The sequence below is a fragment of the Mercurialis annua genome, linkage group LG2, assembly GCF_937616625.2.
Source record: "Mercurialis annua linkage group LG2, ddMerAnnu1.2, whole genome shotgun sequence".
In the NCBI taxonomy this organism is placed as follows: Eukaryota; Viridiplantae; Streptophyta; class Magnoliopsida; order Malpighiales; family Euphorbiaceae; genus Mercurialis; species Mercurialis annua.
In genome coordinates, this window is record NC_065571.1 from 7,345,218 (window position 1) to 7,363,187 (window position 17,970).

General features: G+C 31.7%; 3 protein-coding genes across 3 annotated transcripts; all 3 read left to right on the plus strand.

Moving 5' to 3' along the window:
- Positions 1 to 624: 624 nt before the first annotated feature.
- On the plus strand, positions 625 to 9,194 carry LOC126670507 (NAD-dependent protein deacetylase SRT1). Its single transcript, XM_050364258.2, has 14 exons — positions 625 to 891; positions 2,291 to 2,320; positions 2,670 to 2,762; positions 3,255 to 3,374; positions 3,915 to 4,015; positions 4,138 to 4,246; positions 4,932 to 5,011; positions 5,993 to 6,071; positions 6,976 to 7,029; positions 7,246 to 7,342; positions 7,671 to 7,753; positions 7,910 to 7,977; positions 8,540 to 8,642; positions 8,722 to 9,194. Exons 1-14 carry the CDS (start codon positions 793 to 795, stop codon positions 9,007 to 9,009), a joined length of 1,404 nt encoding a protein of 467 aa, XP_050220215.1. The 5' UTR covers positions 625 to 792; the 3' UTR covers positions 9,010 to 9,194.
- A 516-nt stretch (positions 9,195 to 9,710) lies between these two features.
- Positions 9,711 to 10,639, plus strand: LOC126669975 (acyl-CoA--sterol O-acyltransferase 1-like). The gene has a single exon (XM_050363630.2). It carries the CDS (start codon positions 9,734 to 9,736, stop codon positions 10,529 to 10,531), a length of 798 nt encoding a protein of 265 aa, XP_050219587.1. The 5' UTR covers positions 9,711 to 9,733; the 3' UTR covers positions 10,532 to 10,639.
- Positions 10,640 to 13,649: 3,010 nt separating this feature from the next.
- On the plus strand, positions 13,650 to 16,692 carry LOC126669959 (nuclear transcription factor Y subunit B-9-like). Its single transcript, XM_050363609.2, has 2 exons — positions 13,650 to 13,741; positions 15,828 to 16,692. The coding sequence occupies exons 1-2, from the start codon at positions 13,663 to 13,665 to the stop codon at positions 16,535 to 16,537; spliced, it is 789 nt and encodes a 262-aa protein (XP_050219566.1). The 5' UTR covers positions 13,650 to 13,662; the 3' UTR covers positions 16,538 to 16,692.
- Positions 16,693 to 17,970: the final 1,278 nt, after the last annotated feature.

A 17,970-nucleotide genomic window follows, 5' to 3' on the forward strand; every position in this document is an offset into this window, starting at 1 on the left:
TACTACGTCATCCGTAGACTAATCTATCACATTATGACACGTCATTAAAATGTTGGCAATCTTGTAAATTCGTTTTTTACTTATTTACACATTTGAATAGTAATATTACAAGATTGCCATTATTCTAATGATGTGTCATAATGTGATAGGTTTGGTCTACGGATGACGTGGTAGACCGAGTCTACCTAAGAATTTTTCATTACAAGAATACCCTTATTTTAATGAGGTGTTGTGATAGGATTGGTTTAGTCCACGGATGACGTGGTAAACCGAGTCTACCTAAGAATTTCTCCAAAATCAGACCCCAAAAAGGTCTAAATTTTAGTTTTCAAAATATTAAAATTATTTTTACACCTTAAAAATCATCAGGATCATTTTACTCCTAGGCGGAAACATTAGGGTCATTTTTATACCCTTTCCCGATTATTTATAAGTCTAGAAATCTCAGGAATTTGCAGAAAAGGAATCAGGAAATTGCAGAAAAGGATAAAAAGGGCATTGATGTAATTATAATGCGTAAGAAATAAATAGTTGCCTGACATAAGTCAAATTAAGAATGGCAAATAAGCTACTATTTGGGGGTCTCCTTAAAAGAAGCAAAAAATACTAAAAACTCATTCTTTTTTCAGCAAACTAAATTAAACTATAAACCATTATCAAAACAAAAAAATTAAACTATAAACCTTTCTTTCAACTCTCTTTTTTTTTTTATTTCCTAACATTAATTCTTTGATCAAATTTTCTTAAAGATTAAAGGGTTTGATAGAGAGTGTGCTTTCAGTGTAATTAGCCATGTCATTAGGCTATGCAGAGAAGCTTTCTTTCATAGAAGATGTGGGTAATGTTGGAATGAAAGAATTTTTTGATTCTTCCAATCTTTTACAAGATAAAGTAAGTTTTTTTTTGTTTATTTACTTTCCATGAAAATGGGGTTTTTTTGGATGTTTTTTGTTTGATGTTAATGTGCTATAGTTAATTGATGATCAGCTTAAACCTTGGTGAAAGTTCAGGGGTTTTAGCATTTGTTTGCATTTGATTTTTTGTTTGGAGTACTGTAGAGTTTTGTTTGATGAGATCCAAGTTTCTGGGTACTTGCATTTGGTGTATTCTGAACTGGGTTTTGCTGGGTTTTATTGGGTTTTGAGGTGTGTTATGTGGTGAGTCTGTTCTTGGTTTTCTTGATTTTGATTTTTAAGTTCCAGTTTGTAGGATTTTTGTAATGATTAGATGTTAAATGAAGGATGTGCATGGTAATGTGAATACAAAAGTGATGTACTGATTGGTTGTTTGGCTTGCTTGAGATTGAATTTCATTGAACAATATGCTGCTGCCAGAGAGCAATGAATGCAAACTGCAAAGTATGGCTTCTGCATTTGATTATTCGGAATAAGAGAATACAGAAAGGGCAGTTTTGATTTCTATATTCTTATGGATAGAGATGATTGAATTTGTGAATGCAATTGCAACAACATTCTCGTTCTCATCTTTGTCCTTGATAACCAAATGCCATATGAAGTGTCTTGTATATTCTTCCACTTAAATATTGAATTTTTGAGATTTGGGGCTTGGGAAATTGTATCCAGTATCCAAATTATCCGTATTGGTGATACATTGATGCCTTGATGCTGCATTGGCATGAAAAAAAAGGCGTACCAGGTCTATGAGCTTCACTGCACGATTTGGGAGGAAGTTTTATGTAGTATCCTATAAGCTATACTAGTGGCCTTTCTATAGCTTGAACGTGTTTACCAGGTCTGAGTGGAGCAGCCATTCTATACTTGGATTAGGGAAGATTGAGCAGAATGCTATTTGATAGGTTTATACTTTATAGGGTTAATCCTCTCTAGGTTTTCATTGCATTTGACTGTTGGACTGTTGGACATTTGTTCTCGAATGTTCTCATCCTAGTATTGCTTTACCCTCTCTGATACTTGAGAAGGAAAAGTTGGGAATCTGAGTATTTTCGATAAAAGCTTCTGTGGTCTTTTAGGTTGGATTTTAGTTTTTTGTCGCAGTGCCATAAGTGCATCCTGTAAGAGTGGATTTCTTTATCAACCTAACTTAAAATATTTGGTGTCTTAAAATTAGCACTCTTATTGCTTACATGAATTTGGATATATCTGATCTAGTATGTATTTGTCTGATTCTATGCATTTAATAATGTTGATAAGTGCTTCTAAATTTTGTATTTATGTTCCCCAGAAAAAATGATGTTTAATGGAAATTTATAATCAATTTATTTGTGCTCTCAATTTTTGCTTGCTAATTCCTACATTTTTGTATTTGGTAGATTGAAAGACTTGCCAAGATGATACAAAAGGTTTGAACCTACAAAATTCACTCATATTGTTCATTGCACATATTAATTTATACTCCCCCCGTCCCAAAATAATTGTCCATTTTGTCATTTTCACGCAGTTTAAAAAAACACTATTAATATTTAAATTTTTACAAATTTATCTTCATTTTCTTATTATACCCTTATTAATACTATGACTAGTTCACTTTCTTGGGATAATGACAATAAATAGTGGACTTTAAATAAGGACAATATATGAAGATTGGGAGTAGTACTTAGCAAATATTGTATCGAGATAACGTACAAAAGTACTTTGTATTACGTCATTTAATCCAATCAACCTCTTGAAGTTCCTTTTTCATACTTGCAGAGTAAGCATCTAGTGGTGTTTACAGGTGCAGGAATATCAACTTCTTGTGGCATACCTGATTTTCGAGGTCCCAAGGGTATCTGGACAATGCAGGTGAAAATTTTGACTCATTACTAGTAGTCAGTATTAGAATGAACTCATTCTTTTTTTAAAGCCTCTTCGACCAATTACTGCTTCTCCCCTTGCCTTTGCAACTTCTAAGGAACTTGTAAATGATTTCTTTCATTAAGAGAGTTGATAGTTGGCCACTAGGCTTCTTTTTTTATTCAGGCCTTTCTTACTCTATTATATTGGCTAATATTCTCTCCTATAAATTGTTTATGTATAAGGTATTGAGTTGAGACACACATTTTAACCACTTTGTCAAGTCAGGAACAAAGTAAATCCTAAGTAAAAAAAATGTATAGGAATTGCTCTGCTATTGTTTTCTGAAAACAGAAAATATGAGAGAGATAAAGTGTGCTGTATTGAATGTCCTCATTTATCAAAGGAACACAAAAGTGTGCAGTTAAAGTGCAAAAGAAGAGTACGAATCCCAGTCAGTTTTTATGAGTGGTACCTCTAATTCTAATTGATTGAATGCAGCGCGAGGGAAAATCTTTACCTGAAGCATCTCTGCCATTTCATAGAGCAATGCCAAGCATAACCCATATGGCGTTGGTTGAACTTGAAAAGGCTGGTATTTTAAAGTTTGTTATTAGTCAGGTACTGCTTATTTCTCTCATTTTTCAGCTGTATGCCACATGTTCTACTGCTTTTCTGGGACATAAATTAATTTCTTAAATAAGTGACGTGAGTCGTTAAATAACATTCATTTCACATATGGAGAGATCATGCATGTAGGACTCTGAGGAGATAGGGAGGAGTGATGGAGGGTGAGAGACAGAGAGAGATCAGTGGAGTCAAGTAATTTTCCATTCTGTTGCATAATTAGTGAGTTAAACATTTCATACCCACCTCGTTCACTTCTATTGCTCCTCGAGTTATGGAACATTCTAAAATATAATTATCATCTGTTTACACCATTATTACCTGCTCTATTTTTTCTCTTACCCATTAATCCCACCTATTATTCATTGCTTAATTGTGCTAGCCTTACGAGACTGGTGCCGACTTTTGTTGTGTTTTTTTTAATTTAGTCGATCATAACCAAGAGTTTCTTGATTCTGTTGCTTTTATACTTATTCAAAAGAAACAAGCAAAGTTTCCTGATTCTTTTGTTTGCTACTTGTGCTTTTGGGCCAGAATGTTGACGGCCTCCATCTTCGGTCTGGGATACCAAGGGAGAAACTTTCTGAGTTGCATGGGAACTCTTTCATGGAAAGTTGCCCAGCATGTGGAGCTGAGTAATATACGATATTTGTACCTTAGTCTTTCCTTGCTGTTATTTGTATAGTCAAAGGCAATATTCTTTGGTTATTTGTATTTTCTATGAATGCATAATAGAATCATTCTCAAACGTGTAAAGGTATTTCCGGGATTTTGAGGTGGAAACTATTGGATTGAAGGAGACATCACGCCGCTGCTCTGATACGAAATGTGGAGCAAAACTAAAGGATACAGTTCTCGACTGGGAGGTAATATTCTCTTTATTTGGTGGTTGCAATTTGTTCATAGGCACTTTGACATCTTGAAGTTAGAAGTTGCAATTATTTTTTAGAGCATCAAATTCAGTTTGTTAGAGGATGAAAGCCTATAGATTGCCTTCAATAAGGTGAAAGCTTTAGGGTTTTAGACTGACAGTGGATCATTTACTTTAGACCTCTCTATGTTCCAACGTTCCAGTTTTTTAGTCTCTACTCTGATCAAGTGAAATTGGTATCTAACCTTGGTTTTTTTATTCTCTGATCTGTGCTGTATTGTCTAATTCTATGCTAAATTTATAAGCAGATGCATAATTCCTTTAAGATGGTTGAACTTTCATGTCCCCAGAAATAAGCTGTGAACAAAAATATCTATGTAACACCGAGGATGCCGTAAGAAAATTTAGTTTGGGTTCGAAATTTGATGTAAATTTTGGATTGACAAGGGCTGATATGAAACAAAATCTCTAGAGAATCATGTATTGAGCAAGTTTGGGCAGCTACAACATGCACTGAAAAAAATAAATGTCTAGTTACCATTTAACCAAATGCAGCATCTAATGATCTGGTCTAGAAAAGACAAGAGAGTTATTTGATTCTGATGGCCTGCTTTAACGCTTTTGCTTTCTCAAGTTTAATTAAAAGCATTGCTTTTGAGAATCTCCCTTCCTCCCTGCAGGATGCAATGCCCCAAAAAGAGATGCTTCCCGCTGAGAAGCACTGCAGGATGGCTGATCTAGTATTATGTTTAGGGACAAGGTAATAATGGTTGCCGGTTGACAGAAACATCTTTGACTCAGAATGAAGTCTTTCCAAATTATTTAGAATCTGTCTTAGTTTGATATATGAACAGTTTGGTCATCTTAAAGCTTTACTTTTTGTTAAATATAAAAGAGATTGTTATTGTCATTTCAAAATCTAAACTAGGATGAGTAATGACCTGGCTGATTTAGTTGATATACACAATATGTTTCTTGTTGAGTCTAAACAAAGCAAAACTAGCATCTTAAAGCTCTGTGCCAGATGAACCTCTGGCGGGTTGTTTGAATTGCACAATATGTAGCTGTTGAGTTCTCCTGATGAGGTTGTAGTTATGTGTCATCTAAGTTATGGCTTTCTGGACAACCTAAACAACCCCTCTCTTTGGGCATATAAACATTGAAAGACAAAAAGACCATGTTCATGTATGCTAATGCATTTGAGACCTTTATGGAATTGAACAAGTCTCTTCAACTACTCTGGGCAGTTTGTATCCTTCGCAACCCAATATGCATTCAACCTTTGGTTACTACAAGATCTTTTAAACCAAAAGACCATAGTGTACTATTTGCACTTATGCGTTAGCCAAGGGAGCCGAACCACTCAATTATATTATTTTCCAATACCATGGAATGGGGGAAGAAGGAAGAGAAGATTTACTATGATTTTGGTCATAGTTTGTTTTCTAGCTCTGATGGAATTTTAGACTTTGTTGGTAATAGCACCAAGAACATAAACTAAGTGAAAATAGAAGTTCAATATGCACCCTTGGTATTTAGGATCCAGAAAGAAATTGTATCTTGGTAGAAGCATTTTTACATGTGTTACAAGTTTAAGCTCGAATACTGGCCAGCTGCCAGAGTTAAGTGTCATTTGTAAACTTGCAACCAATTCTTATGTTGGTACGCAGATTTTTTGTTAATTGTACCTTCTTCTCTGCTACATTTTACTTTACTGTCGTGACTTGACTGCTACTTACAGTTTGCAGATAACTCCTGCGTGCAATCTACCACTGAAATGTCTCCGCGGTGGGGGGAAAATTGTAATTGTTAATCTTCAGGTATTTCCCCTCCATATTTGCATATGGATTTTGTTCACGTATTTTTTTAGAAGTGCCTTGAGAGCTTAATTCTTTTCCAGTCTCTCAGAACAACATTACAATGATAAATTAAAGTACTCTTTCTTGAAATTTCTTTGCAAGAGCTTCTAGATTTAGAATTTTGAACATTGCCTTTAACCTATTATTAATGTTTTTGCTGCTATATGTAATAGTATAATCTATATGTATTATTTTGAAAAACTATGTTTCCTCCTTCGTTTTACTTGGATGTCTACTTTTGCTAATTTAAATACCTGATCGAGCTTGTGTAGGTAGATGTTGCCTGATAGGGCCGGGTAAGGGCATGTAGGAGGTGAAAGTCAATATTTAGGACACGTGAGAGATTGTGCTTGGGAAAAAAAAAAGAGTGTGATACTGTGAAGGAGAAAAAGACATATTTGTATGAGTTGGTAAAATTTGGTGGCAGGGAATTGCCAAATGTCTCCAACCAAACAAAGAATTGTGTTTTTAGCTCTGTCACTGCTCTTATCTCAAACTTTCAGGAATTTTTTTGTATCATTTCAAGCATAGCGAGTCTGCCGCTATGCTGTTGTTGCTGGAAACATGCCTTCCCGTCCTTTTTGAGTTGGAAGCATACTGGATCATTGAACATGTTTATTTTAGAGAAGATGTTTTTGTACGCTTTCAGTTCCAATAGCTGTGAAACCAGCAGTAAGCTATACCTTAATGATAGAGATATAATTCATCTTGCAGCAGTTACGTTTGATTCTTGTTTTTGTGAGATTTAAGCATTTTTATGTACTTGTTACATGGAAGAATCATGGGTTAATAATGTCTGTTCTATTGGTTTATTATTTTAGGATGGCATCTTTCATTTATGTGATTGTTCTGTTCATATTTACAGAAAACTCCAAAGGACAAGAAAGCAAGCTTGGTGATCCATGGGTTTGCAGATAAGGTATTCGTGTTTCTAAGTTCACACATTAAATTGTTTCCCCCCCATTTTCTTTACTCTTCAGGGGTTAATATACTCTTCATATGCAAAAGCTTAGAAATCTTGGATATATATATATATATATATATATATATATATATATATAAGGTAGTGTATTGTAATTTTGTATTGACATGCATATAATACATTATGATATATGTTTGTTAATTGTCGGAGCAGGTTATTGAAGGAGTTATGAATATCCTTACCATGCGGATTTCTCCATTTGTTAGGATTGATATGCTCCAGATCATCATAACTCAGTCTCTGAGTGCAGGTAACTTTCCAAGTTACTAGAATTTTGGCCCTTTGTATCGCCCTTTCCTATTATATAGAGAGACTGTATTTCAACAAAGATTTAAGTAATGCTGTCTGTTGTCGGGCCAAATTTATAGTTCCAACATTAATGTATGTAAAACATACCATTAAGAGCGAGTTGCCTATGATTTCAGTATGCTTGAGTTTGTGATTTTTCAGTTTTAGCCTTTTAGTTTGTGTCGGACGTGTTTACTGCATAAGAACAAGCCTAGCCTTGTTATTATTGTTCTTTCGTAGATATGACATGTCCGGACCTTTAACTTCAATGTGATTCATCTACTTGACAGATACAAAATATGTTAACTGGACCCTCCGGATAGCAAGTGTACATTCATTGAAAGCTACATTGTCATTCATAAAATCTGTTGAGGTGAATTTAGATTCCATTCTATATCATTTCGAACAAAACCTCCTCAGAATAGCTCTTAAACTAAATTCTCTTATTAATATACATAGTAACTTCACAGGGTTTAATATGTGACAATAGTTCTACCCTTTTTTTATTATACAAATGGTACTTTACCAGGTTACCTTCCCAGACGCACGAAATTACAAAGCAGCAATTCTAGATGAGCAGCCATTCAACCTGAAAAGGTTTGTCTACTTCAATCTCATTTTTAAACATACATCTAAGCTATTTGGTTCCTGAATATTGAAATGAGAATAAATAAAATTAGGTACTTAATAATTTTCTTTCTGATTCTGTATTCCATCTCCTTTATTCCAAGTTATCAAGCATCTGAGTGTGAGCAAATGCTCCTATTCTGGTGCTTGCTGTTTATGAACATATTTAATGAGGATATAATACGCTTGTAGTCTGAAGTATTAATGCATTAATTACTCGTGGGCATTTCAGTCAATATAAATAGCAGTCAAAACTTTATACTGTTAGAAGTACGGTATCTTATAAACCCCATGACCACGTCTAATTACCTTGAGCTTGTATCTTCTGCTTTTACTGCACTTATGTGCTCTTCATATTTATTAGATCGTCCATAGGGCTTACCGGCCGTGTATGTACAAAATGTGACACTGGATTAAACCCACGGCGTTATGTTATCTAATGTTCACTTCCAGTATTGAATGTTATATGTCCGAGCAATTTTTCTGTTTCGTGTAAATTTTCCTTCAAAATTTATTTACTTTTATGCATCAGGAGAACCGGGACAACAGAAACATTTGACATTTTCGTGAAACTCCATTTAATTGATGGATGTGGTTGTCTATACACAGAAATCAAAATTCCTTTTAGTTTTGAGGTAAGAAGAATGAATTTGCTTCTGTATTTGCTAGCCTCTCAATTGTTGCGTAAGAAAATTGTACCCTGTTGCTGTACAGGTTTTGAACGGCTGTATCGATCTTGAGAAGGACACTGTGATGCAAAATCTGAGAGAACAGGCAATTCAAGATTTCAGTTGCGGTCAGAATGCAGTGATCGAAAGAAAGACCAGCGCAGCCCCGAAAAGTGAAGTCACAGTCCATGCCATTGTAACCAACATCAAAGCATATGAACCTGATGGTTTGAGTAATGGTGATATAAAAACACTGATGGGAAACTCGAACGGTGTGGAGACATCTCGGAAGCGATCAAGATCAAATAGTCGGAAGCGTAAATCAAGATTTTAGAATATATTGTTTGTTTGCGGTTAATCGTTGTATATATATATATATATAAGAAGAATTAGATTTTGTAGTTAGAGAGACTGGGTGAATTTTGCTAGATATTCCACACTCGGTCTCCTTAGCTGCAGTGTGCAGTTCATGTGAATTTTTTGAAAATATCTAGTGTTTCCATGTCAGGCTTCTCTGGAGTTGTTTGTGTTTTAACGGGTAGAAATAGAGCAACAAGATATGTATTTTGTTGGCAAAATCACTTTTAAAAGTTGAATCTTTTTATCTTTTATCAACTTTTATCTTCAAATAAAACTTTAATTTTAAAATTTTAGATTAAGGATATTAATTTTAAAGAACTCTAAACTCTAGAATTGCAGATTACTTAGGTAGACATTAGGCTGTAGCTCAAATGGTATAAGCATCAGACATCAAACTGTCAAGGCCGTGGTTCAAATCCTCCGACAAACGCTCCCCTCCCCACTTATCAAAACATAAATAAAAAGGTATATTTATTTTTTCTTTCAAAAAAGTCATGAGGGGCTTATTTGTACTCCAACCTATATATTAGGGGCATATTTGAACCTTTTGAGTTATCAACATATGATTTTCACAATAGTTGTACTTGCTCATAAATTAGGGGCTACCTTTTAGTATCATAACAATTGCACTGTCCGTTCTGAATATAAAATGACCACTTAATCTACCTCAAAAAAAAAAGTTAGATAGAAAGAAAAAAATGGAGGAAGAATTTTATAACTCCAAAATTAATCCAATAGCTCTTCTATTAGCTTCATTAGCTTATTGTTATTATTTAGCTACTTATATACCAAAAGGGTTTTCAAGAGTCACATTTATTTTTCCTGTATTCTACATTTTCTATATATTTCCTTGGAATTTTCATTCTAGTTTACTTAGAGGAATTTTCTCATTTTTCATCACTTGGATCACTTCCTTCAAACTCTTACTCTTTTCTTTCGATCAAGGTTCGCTTTTCGCCTGCGAAAATTACTTAGATTTTGTTCTCGTTTCTGTTTTTCCGATCAAAATCAAAGAAGATAACCCTTCTAAAACCCTAAAATATGAGCTTGTACAACTATTTAACAAACCTTATTTCGCTACATCTTTGCAAGATTTTTGGGGTAGAAGATGGAACCGTTTGTCTTCAAATATTTTAAGGCAAACAATTTATAATCCAACTCAAGATTTCTTAAAGGGTATTCTTGGAATTAAAGCAGCAAAAATTTTGAGCTTAATTATTACACTTGTTGTTTCTGGTATAATGCATGAGCTTATGTTCTATTACATTACTTGTGGCAAAAAACCTACTTGGGAAGTAACCAAATTCTTTGTTTTGCAAGGAATTTGTATTGTTTGTGAGGTTTGTTTGAAGTATTGGTTTAGGGTTAGGGTTAAGAGTTGGAAACGGTTTGATTCAAAAGGTGCAAATATTTTGACAATGGGTTTTATTTTGATTACTTGTTATTGGGGGCTTGTTTTGCCTGTTTGGAGGAGTGGACAAAATAAATGTACATAATTTGTAGTATAATTTGAGATATATATGAAGACATATATTGTTCATGTATTGATATATTTATGATGTTCTAGAAAATAGTTTTGTGAATATTATGTTTTTTTAACAATATAGAGGGAAGGTCGATTAGTTATAAGTAATTGTTAGTCACGTAGTATGCATATGAGTGTTATTTATTTAATTTGTTATTATAATTACTTATCATTTAAATTTAATTTAATCATTTGTAGTTATTTGATTGTTACTAAATTATTATATATTGGTTTTAGTATTTCTTATATTATTATAATCCCACTAAAATTTGTTAATAGTTATGTTAAAAAAAATGTTAATAGTAGTTAGTAATAAAAACGATAATAATTACAATTCTATTATTAAATATTGTGAAATAAATTATTAAACTAATTACAATGAGTAAATTTTAATAGTGGTTATTGTAATTTTATGTGTGTAATTTATTTGATATGTTAATTAATAATTATTTTAAATTGTTGTAGCTTCAATTGACTTTGAAATTTTTATAATTATACTTTAATTTTTAAGAATTCAATTAATTTTAGTATTAGTATATGTAGTACTTCAATCTCAGTAACAATAAACATAGAAAATAACTTTATAGTTCTAATTCTATTATTAGATAGTAAAAAATAAAAAATAAATATAACTCTAACAAGTAAACTAGCTATAATAGATGTTATTATTATAATTTTATAATAATAAACTTTACTAGTGGCTTTTGTAAAATGGTGTGTTATTTATTTTGATCCATTATCAATTTAGTATTTTATAATTACATAGTTTGAATTAATTAACTTTTTAATAGTTATTAGTTTTAGTATTAATTTTATATTCCAATCTTGTTAATAATTATTATTAAAATACATAATAATTTTAATAATAATAGTTCTATTATTAAATAATTAAAATTCAACACTGATTGTCACATATAGGTAATATTTAGCCTGAAATAAGATAAAATAAAACATTTATGTAATAATGAAATTAATACTTAAACCAATGAGAGGTAACTCCAATAGTTTAAGGCTAATTAGAAATTTCGAGTCCAATTCCTCTCACAAGCATTCTCCCTCTTAAATAATAATAAAAGATTAATTATTAAATTGAAATAAATTATAACATCATGATCAAAATAAAATATTATAAAATTTCACTGACTTCCAAACTAAGAAGCACATAAACTTTGATGAAGTTGCGTGTCCTATTTCGGAAATCGGAAACTCATAAGAAAACATTTTGGGCCGTTTCCGTAAATAAAAAATATAGTTATAAAAAAACACCTAAAGAATTATCAACAAATATTTTTTTTTTGAATTAATTACCCACAATTTTTATTGCTTACTTCATTTACAATAAAACTTATTTTTTTTTTATTTTTGTTGGATTATATTTGATTTATTTTATTAATTGGTATGTATATAACATTTTGTAATTTCTAATAGTATCCCTATAAATTTATTATTAACACGTTTTCTCCACGTTCGTGTCCTTTATTTTATTTTTTTTTGTTTTTTCGTGTCCGTTTCGTGTCGTTTCTGTTTCCCGTTTTCCGTTTCCGTTATCTAGCTTCCAAACAAACTAATGGATTCTTCCATATCACTACTTGGATTCACTTAGATTTTGTATAATTCTGCTCCATTTGTAATTTTAGTTGTGTTTATCATCTTCCCAACAAAAGTTTTCTTTTTTCTTTTAAATAAAAAAAGAGGAAGAAAATGTTGGAATTTGAATCTTCTTGATTTAAAAAGAAATTATTTAATTTATAAAGGTAATTTAATTTCTTTTTCATCCAAACATTAATTATGTATTTTATGTTAGCTCTCTATAAATATTTAAATTTTTATTCTTTTCTATAAATTTTTTCCCATTCGTCTTTTAAATTTGAAAATCACTTGTTATAAAAATTTAGGTGGTCTTAAATATTGTGATGGTACGTTCTCAAAGTACGAACCAACTGTTAGTATCGTATATGGAATCTTTGATTTTTCTTAGTAAATGATTTTATGGTGCCAATTTATCTAATTTCTCATGACATTATAAACTTTAGAATGAAAAATAACCACATATGGGTAATCTACAAGAGAATTACTTTCTATCAAAACGAACATATATTGAGGAAAAATAAAAAATAAAAATCTAAACTAACTAGTTTTGTCCATTTTATAGCTGAGGTTGTGTCATAATGCGTAAATTAGTGGAATTTTTTTTGTTCTCTCGCTAAATAATTTAGCTATCAAAAATCTGAGTCTATCGGTAATCCGTCGCTTAAGTAATTTAGAGACGGATTGCGTCCGTCGGTAATCTGTCGCTTAAGTAATTTAAAGACGGATTTCCTGCTTTTAGCGACGGAAAAATCCATCGCTAAAAGTAAAATTTCTAGTAGTAGTATTAAATGTCATGACTGTTTGATATGACAAATCAATTTGTGGGTGAGTATTATGTTTCGATTGGTGACTTTTTTTTCCAGCAAAACAATTTAATAATTTATTTTTTAATAAGTAAATTTGCGAATCAAACATGTTAATGGAAAAAATATGTTTAATATCAAATTTTAGAATTTGATTTTCGAATCTTCTCGAACGTTTTATAAATATAATTTTTTTATAAATAGAAAAGAAATGAAAATAATCTAAAAATGGACAATAATCAAAGTGAACTTGGCAAAGAAGAAAAGAAGGTAATTAATGAGTATAGATTTGCTAAAAAGGAAAGCAATCAAAGTAAGGCAAGTTTAAGTGGATACACAGTTTCTCACTCACTATACTTAGATAAATTACAATTAAATAAAAAAAAATCCACCAAATTAGTAGTAATTAATTACAGAGATGACCATTATGACCTCGTAATCAACCTTCAATTACTGTAATTTTCAAATACCAACAAAGTTGAGAGAGAGGTTGGTTTGACTTGACTGACCAGGCAGCCACCTGTTTGAGCCGGTGAAGGTGAGATGAGTAGCCAATCAGAGAAGAGTTTAACCGGCTATACTGAGTTCCTAGTCAGAAACGCCGGTTTGCCATGTGTAGGTTTAAAGTGTGAAGCAGCCTATAAATGAAAGAAATATTGAAGTAACCCAATTGAAGAGACAAAAAATAAATAAATAAATTTATATATCTATGGAACGTGGAGGCAGACTCCATCGCTATCGCAGACATGCAACTCAACCACCAACAGCCACCTTTGACACTAACTCTGGTAATCTATATATATATTTGTACATCCACGTTTTTTATTTTATTTTGCCATTTCTGATTTTATTTTGTTGTTGTTTTGATCTTGATTTACATGTGTTCTTATTTTTATTTGGTTTTTATTTCAAATCTATTTGTCGATTCGAAGTGTTATTTTGTCGTGTATTTTGATAAACCGGCGTTTATATATAAAAATAAGAAGATTTATTTGGAAAATTGAAAATGGTTTTGACATCTCTTTTTCTGCAAAGAATTTTCCATGCGTAAGCATTGAGATTCATCTCTTAAATTCGAAGTTTAATACATGCATACGAAGATAATGAATGTTACATTGAATCTTAATTACTTTGGCTTGATTTGTATCTCATTTTCTTGGAAATATTTTGTTTTTCTGAATGTAGCCATTTATTTACAATCTTATAGTGCACAGATTAAGATTTTTTTATATTTAAATTATCACTCGGTCAAATTAAAGATAATATCCAGTTTAAACTCTTCATTTTTCTTCTTGAGTTTTTGATTGATGGCATATGAATCGAATTGTTTTTTTTATAGTGGTAATAGCTACTTTTAGGCTTTTATATGGATAATTAAACCAAATTTTGGAAATGAAAGATACCGACTACTTTGACTATTGTATTGTTTACACAGTAACGCTTGTTCTTTACTGATTATTTATTTGTTCTTCAGTTCATATCTTTAGGGTTTTGTTTTAATTGTAAGACTTTCATAACTTTGATTTGTTTGTTAATGCGGGTTTATGTTAATGACGTGGCACGCATGCATGCAATACTTGCTGACTCACTCAGTGATTGGTTGGATGATTAGAGTACTAGTCTATTGCTTTTAACTTGAATGAGATTTTTATGATAAGTTTCTTTACTGTTTTCCATTTTCCATTTTAAAATTCCAAAATTCATAATCATGGATTTGAAGTATTATTTTTATTCTCAAAGAGTTTGAAATAATAAATATTCTATTTTACGATATAAAAAAAATTAGAATTACCAATAAATTACAGTTCAAATTTTAACTCATTTTTTAATTATAAAATAAATTAGAATTAATAGTCAAATTAACCTTAATAAAAAGCAATTTAATGACTATTTATAGATAAAGAGCATACGGAAGGTTTGACTTAAGCTGGATTGGGTGATATGTTTTAGATGTGGCCCACCTATCTATTTGATGTGGGACCCATTTGTCTAATACAGGCACGTGAACTGGCATTTATTCTCTTCTCTTTTTTTTTTTTTTTTTCCATTTATCGTTGCTCATTGTGTTGTCGTTTTATGCTGATTTGGCTTGAAAAATGACAAAACAGTGAAACTGAATGCATGATGCTTCTATTTAAGAGGTCGTTTTGACCTCAGAGTCTGCTCAGTCGCAAACTTTCTTGCTCAAAAAGACATGAGGTTTTCACACATAGATACCACATCCTTATACATGTAGCATAATTCTATATAAAAAGAAAATCCTTATTAAATTAGTTTTTATTTTACCGTTAATTTATGTGTAAAACTAAATAAAATTTCTAAAATGAAACGAAAAAAGTAGCAGAATCAAATTTTAAATTCTGTATCTATTTTATACTTTTATATTTTTTTTATAATTTACCCTATTACTGATAGTGAAATTTTCCATAGTTACTATTTTAAATGACTAAATGAAGGGTAAAATAAAATATTCATTGGATACTTTAAAAATAAAAATGAGACCTTTTAAATGAGATATCACAAAATAGAATATGAGCCTTTTTTTAAAAGAAATGGATGGAGTATTATTTTTGAATTAAAAATTAAATTTTGCATTTTTGAAAAAGAAATTTTACTAATTAAGGAATCAATTTAGAAATCAACTGAAAAATTAGATGATTAAATTGATAGAAACAAAATTGGATAAATTCACGATGAAATTATCATGATTTTATAAATTTTAATTTTTTTTAATAGATTTATAAAATGCTGAAAAGAGTTTATTTTTTTAAACATTAAGCCGATTTTGTTGTTGTTATAATTAAATCATTTTGAGTTTGACTACTTTGAAAACTGTTGTCTTGATTAATGGGTTCATTACTGTTTTGATTTCAGGCATAGGTTTAATGCACGCAACGAACTCATCAAACATAAATCTCCAAAACACACTCAGCCCTAACCCTAACACTCCCATGATCATGTCCAACACAGCTCCAACGCCACAGCCATCAGCTTCTCAATGCTTGGTCCGCGAACAGGACCAGTACATGCCCATCGCCAACGTGATACGAATCATGCGCAGAATCCTCCCACCGCACGCCAAAATCTCCGACGATGCCAAAGAGACTATTCAAGAATGTGTTTCTGAGTACATCAGCTTCATCACCGGCGAAGCCAACGACCGTTGCCAGCGCGAGCAGCGCAAGACTATCACCGCCGAGGATGTTCTTTGGGCCATGGGAAAGCTAGGGTTTGACGACTATGTTGAGCCGCTTAAGCTCTTTATGAACCGCTACCGGGAAATGGAGAACGATCGTGGCTCCATTCGTGAGCCGATTCTCCGGCGGAGTAGTACTGGTGGAGTTTTGGATTATGGGAATTATGGAAATTATGGTATGATGAGTCCGTTTATGCCGACGTTTCCGATGGTTGCTCCTCCTCCTCCTCCCCCGCAAGGCGTTTTTGATGGTGCAATGATGAATGGGTATTACCGGAATAATATTTCTGACGGTGGTTCTGGTCCTGGTTCTAGTAATCTTGGTGGGTCATCTTCTTCTCAAAATCCTCTGGTTCATAATTATGATCCTTTTTCACAGTTTAAGTGACACCCATTAATTAATCTTGATAGCTTGATCCAAAGGAATAAATTAAGAGGGCTTTTAGAAACTACATGGTTGCAGATTTTTTTATATAGCTGATTATGGAGTGTATGCATGGCGCTGTTGAGATAGTATTATATAACTATATTATTAATTTATTTGATTTGTTCCTCTCTGATTGGTTGCTTGCTACGATAAGTATTTTATAAGCGGGCAATATAATAAGAGAGAATGTTTGTTGTTCTTTTGTCGGGCATTTCATTTAAATCCAAATAAATCAAAATTGTTATATTCTTTTTTTTTTTTCAAAATTAAACTGATTTTAGAATTTAAAGTATTTCAGAATAAATTTATTTTATCCAATCTTTTCGATAAAGTTCTATTTTCAATTCAATTTTTATTAAAATTATGAAGTTGAATTCTTTATAATTAACACTAGATGAAAGCAAATGGAAAGAAATTTATCGGTCATGACTCATGTTAGTCATCTTTGATTCGATGTCGTAAAAAATTTGAATGCTCGTTTTTTATGGCAAAGTAAACTTTACAATTTTAACATTTTAACATTTTTGTCAAATATATCACGATCTCTAAATTGTGATCCATCATCTTTTAAATATTTGTCAAATATACCCAATACTCACTTGGAGTTGATGTGGCGTAAGGTTCTATACCTCAAGTAGGATAAAATTTGTAAATATATAGACGAACAACATATACCACATCAGCTCAAAAATGAGTTATGAATATATTTGGCAAAAATCGAAAAAATGATGTACCAAAATGGCAAAATTTAAAAGTTATAGTATTAAATTTGAAAAAAACACGAAAGTTGTGGGTAAATAAACTCATTTTGTCTTAATTTAATTATCATACATACCTCTGAAATTAGGGGTGTGATCAATTTTCGGTTTGGTCTGGAAGGAAGTTTTCTGAAAACCGGATCAGTTTTTGAAAGAAATAGAAATCGAATTGAACTAGAAACTAGAGAGTATGATTCACTTAACTTTTGCTTCTATCAAAAAGCAAATACAGTTATTTAAAGAAAAAATATAAGCACCACTTGAATTGAAAGTTTCTAAAATTCATAAATTTTACTCCCTCCGCCCCACTTTAGAAGTCCCATTTGACTTTACACACAGATTAAGAAAACATTAATTATTCTTGTCTATTTATGTTTTTTCATGTTTTGCCCCTATTAATGATAGTGGAATTTTTCATAGAACTCTTTTAAGATAACTAAAATAAGGGTAAAATGGGGTATTCAATGGAAAAATACTCTTAAAATAGTAATGGGACTTTTTAAATGGGACATCCCAAAATAGAATATGGGACTTCTTAAACGGGACGGAGGGAGTATTAAATTTGTGAATTTGTAAATACCAGTCCACCGTTTGAATTGAATATGTTATCCATGAACTAATTATAGGAATATTTTT

Coding starts and splice junctions, on each gene's coding strand:
- LOC126670507 (XM_050364258.2), top strand. CDS start 793: ATGTCATTAGGCTATGCAGAGAAGCTTTCTTTCATAGAAGATGTGGGT. Junction 6,072..6,975: donor TTGTAATTGTTAATCTTCAG/GTATTTCCCCTC, acceptor TCATATTTACAG/AAAACTCCAAAGGACAAGAA. Junction 8,643..8,721: donor AAATTCCTTTTAGTTTTGAG/GTAAGAAGAATG, acceptor GTTGCTGTACAG/GTTTTGAACGGCTGTATCGA.
- LOC126669975 (XM_050363630.2), top strand. CDS start 9,734: ATGGAGGAAGAATTTTATAACTCCAAAATTAATCCAATAGCTCTTCTA.
- LOC126669959 (XM_050363609.2), top strand. CDS start 13,663: ATGGAACGTGGAGGCAGACTCCATCGCTATCGCAGACATGCAACTCAA. Junction 13,742..15,827: donor CACCTTTGACACTAACTCTG/GTAATCTATATA, acceptor TTTTGATTTCAG/GCATAGGTTTAATGCACGCA.